Genomic DNA, 2,263 nt, shown 5'->3' with positions numbered 1-2,263 from the left:
TTTTTCAATCAAGAGGGAGAGAGTGAACAAGGGGACTTGTACGTTAACGTGTTTTTTGCAGGTTGTTGCTTTTTGTCGATTTCTTTTTATTCGGTTTTGTTTTCGAGTTTTTCCTGATGGATGCTTTTCCATTGTCGCTTGAGTGTAGGGAGAGGCATACAACCATGCTTTCTCTCTACTCTCTCATGTTATCGAGTTTTTCAAACCTTTATTCCTGTGTAATAACAACCAAGAATAGACGTTTAATTTAAGAATTTATCTTCTTTGCATTAAACTGTTAAACATTTGATGTATTTTTTTAGTCGACGCACTGCCTCATTGCCTTCAGGAAAATAGATGGAGATGTTGATCAGTAATTCAGTAATTTGGTTGTTTTGATGGAATCAGAGGTCTTGTGCCATTTTTTGCGTTTTGCTGTTACACGGTAATGACGATCTGTCTCAAAATTCAGCTCTCTGCTCTTGTACTGTGCTGCTGTTGCCATTTGCTAACACGCGTTGTTGTGCCGCACCTCTAACATTCTGCTCTCCTCTGTCACAGTGCTGAGCCATTATGGGGGACTGGAGCTTCTTGGGTAACATTTTAGAGGAAGTTAACGAGCACTCAACGGTCATCGGCCGGGTGTGGCTCACCGTGCTCTTCATCTTCCGCATCCTGATCCTGGGTACGGCGGCGGAGTTCGTGTGGGGCGACGAGCAGTCGGATTACGTGTGCAACACGCAGCAGCCCGGTTGCGAGAACGTCTGCTACGACGAGGCCTTCCCCATCTCACACATCCGCCTGTGGGTGCTGCAGATCATCTTCGTGTCGACGCCGTCGCTGGTGTACGTGGGCCATGCCGTGCACCACGTGCACATGGAGGAGAAGCGCAAGGAGCGCGAGGAGGCCGAGCTCAGCCGCCAGCAGGAGGCCAACGAGGAGCGCCTGCCGCTAGCGCCCGACCAGGGCAGCGTGCGCACCACCAAGGAGACGAGCACCAAGGGCAGCAAGAAGTTCCGGCTGGAGGGCACGCTGCTGCGGACCTACATCTGCCACATCATCTTCAAGACGCTCTTCGAGGTGGGCTTCGTGGTGGGCCAGTACTTCCTGTACGGCTTCCGGATCCTTCCGTTGTACAAGTGCAGCCGCTGGCCCTGCCCCAACACGGTGGACTGCTTCGTGTCTCGTCCCACCGAGAAGACGGTCTTCATCATCTTCATGCTGGCCGTGGCCTGCGTCTCGCTCTTCCTCAACTTTGTGGAGATCAGCCACCTGGGCCTGAAGAAGATCCACTTTGTGTTCCGGAAGCCTCCGCAGGTGCAGGGCGAGGGCCGCGGCTCGCCCGAGAAGGGCCTGCCCGTGGGCGTGTCCTCGCTGCAGAAGGCCAAGGGCTACAAGCTGCTGGAGGAGGACAAGGCCACCGCCCACTTCCTGCCGCTGACGGAAGTGGGCATGGAGGCCGGGCGCCTGCCCTACCAGGCGTGCGGCGAGAAGGGCGAGCAGGCGTCCGCCCCGCCGGAGGACGAGTCCAAGGTGTACGACGAGACGTTGCCCTCATATGCGGCCACCACGGGAGCAGCGGCGATTGCGATGGGTGCCGTCTCAAGTCAGGACGACGAGGACCTGGAGTCGCCGCTAGAGGCTGAGGCCACGGATACGATAGAGGACACGCGACCCCTGAGTAGCCTGAGCCGGGCGAGCAGTCGCGCGCGCTCCGACGACCTGACCGTATGAGTCAATCCAAACCCCCCCCCCCGCTCCGCTCCGCAGTGCAGAGACGCGCTCCTGAGCGCCATCCCCCTCCCCCCTACCAACACAGCATCCCCCCTTCCCATCAACAACCAAACGACAACCCCCCTCCTCCCTCCCTTCCCCCAGCTCGACGCTACCCTGCACCCCAGAGCCTGTTGCTGCAGAGTCGGAGCCCCCTCACCCCCCCCAACTCTTCTGTGATGACATTTAAATACCAGCTTGTTATTGGGAGGAAAAAAGGATACTAAAGGAAAAAAAAACAGGTTTAAGGAAGAACAAAAAAATGCTGTGCAATTTTGCGAGGAAAAAAACTTGAGTTCATTTTTATACAGCAGTATTTTTTTTTACTGTTTTTATTAAACCGACAAAAAAGCTAAACTAACTAAAGCCAGAGAGAGGCTCTTTTAGTAAGCTTCCACCTGACAGAGAGCGAGCAAGCAAGAGAGAAAGAAAGGAAGGCAGGAGTTACGATTCAAGGGGGATAAAATGCTGTTTTTAAAAGTCACATTTTCTATCAAGGGTTTTAAGGATA

The 2,263-nt window shown here is 53.9% G+C and overlaps 1 protein-coding gene across 1 annotated transcript; it reads left to right on the top strand.

Annotated features, from left to right (window-relative positions):
* The first annotated feature begins 552 nt into the window (after nt 1–552).
* Nucleotides 553–1,713, top strand: gja8b (gap junction protein alpha 8 paralog b). The gene has a single exon (XM_076302732.1). The coding sequence runs from the start codon at nt 553–555 to the stop codon at nt 1,711–1,713; it is 1,161 nt and encodes a 386-aa protein (XP_076158847.1).
* The last annotated feature ends 550 nt before the right edge of the window (nt 1,714–2,263 follow it).

Source organism: Alosa pseudoharengus, unplaced genomic scaffold (genome assembly GCF_046254945.1).
Source record: "Alosa pseudoharengus isolate Yale_2024_CS ecotype anadromous, Long Island Sound unplaced genomic scaffold, YU_APseudo_1.1 YU_APseudo_1.1_scf_24, whole genome shotgun sequence".
In the NCBI taxonomy this organism is placed as follows: domain Eukaryota; kingdom Metazoa; phylum Chordata; class Actinopteri; order Clupeiformes; family Clupeidae; genus Alosa; species Alosa pseudoharengus.
This window is presented reverse-complemented; position numbering and strand designations above follow the sequence as displayed.

Coding starts and splice junctions, on each gene's coding strand:
- gja8b (XM_076302732.1), top strand. CDS start 553: ATGGGGGACTGGAGCTTCTTGGGTAACATTTTAGAGGAAGTTAACGAG.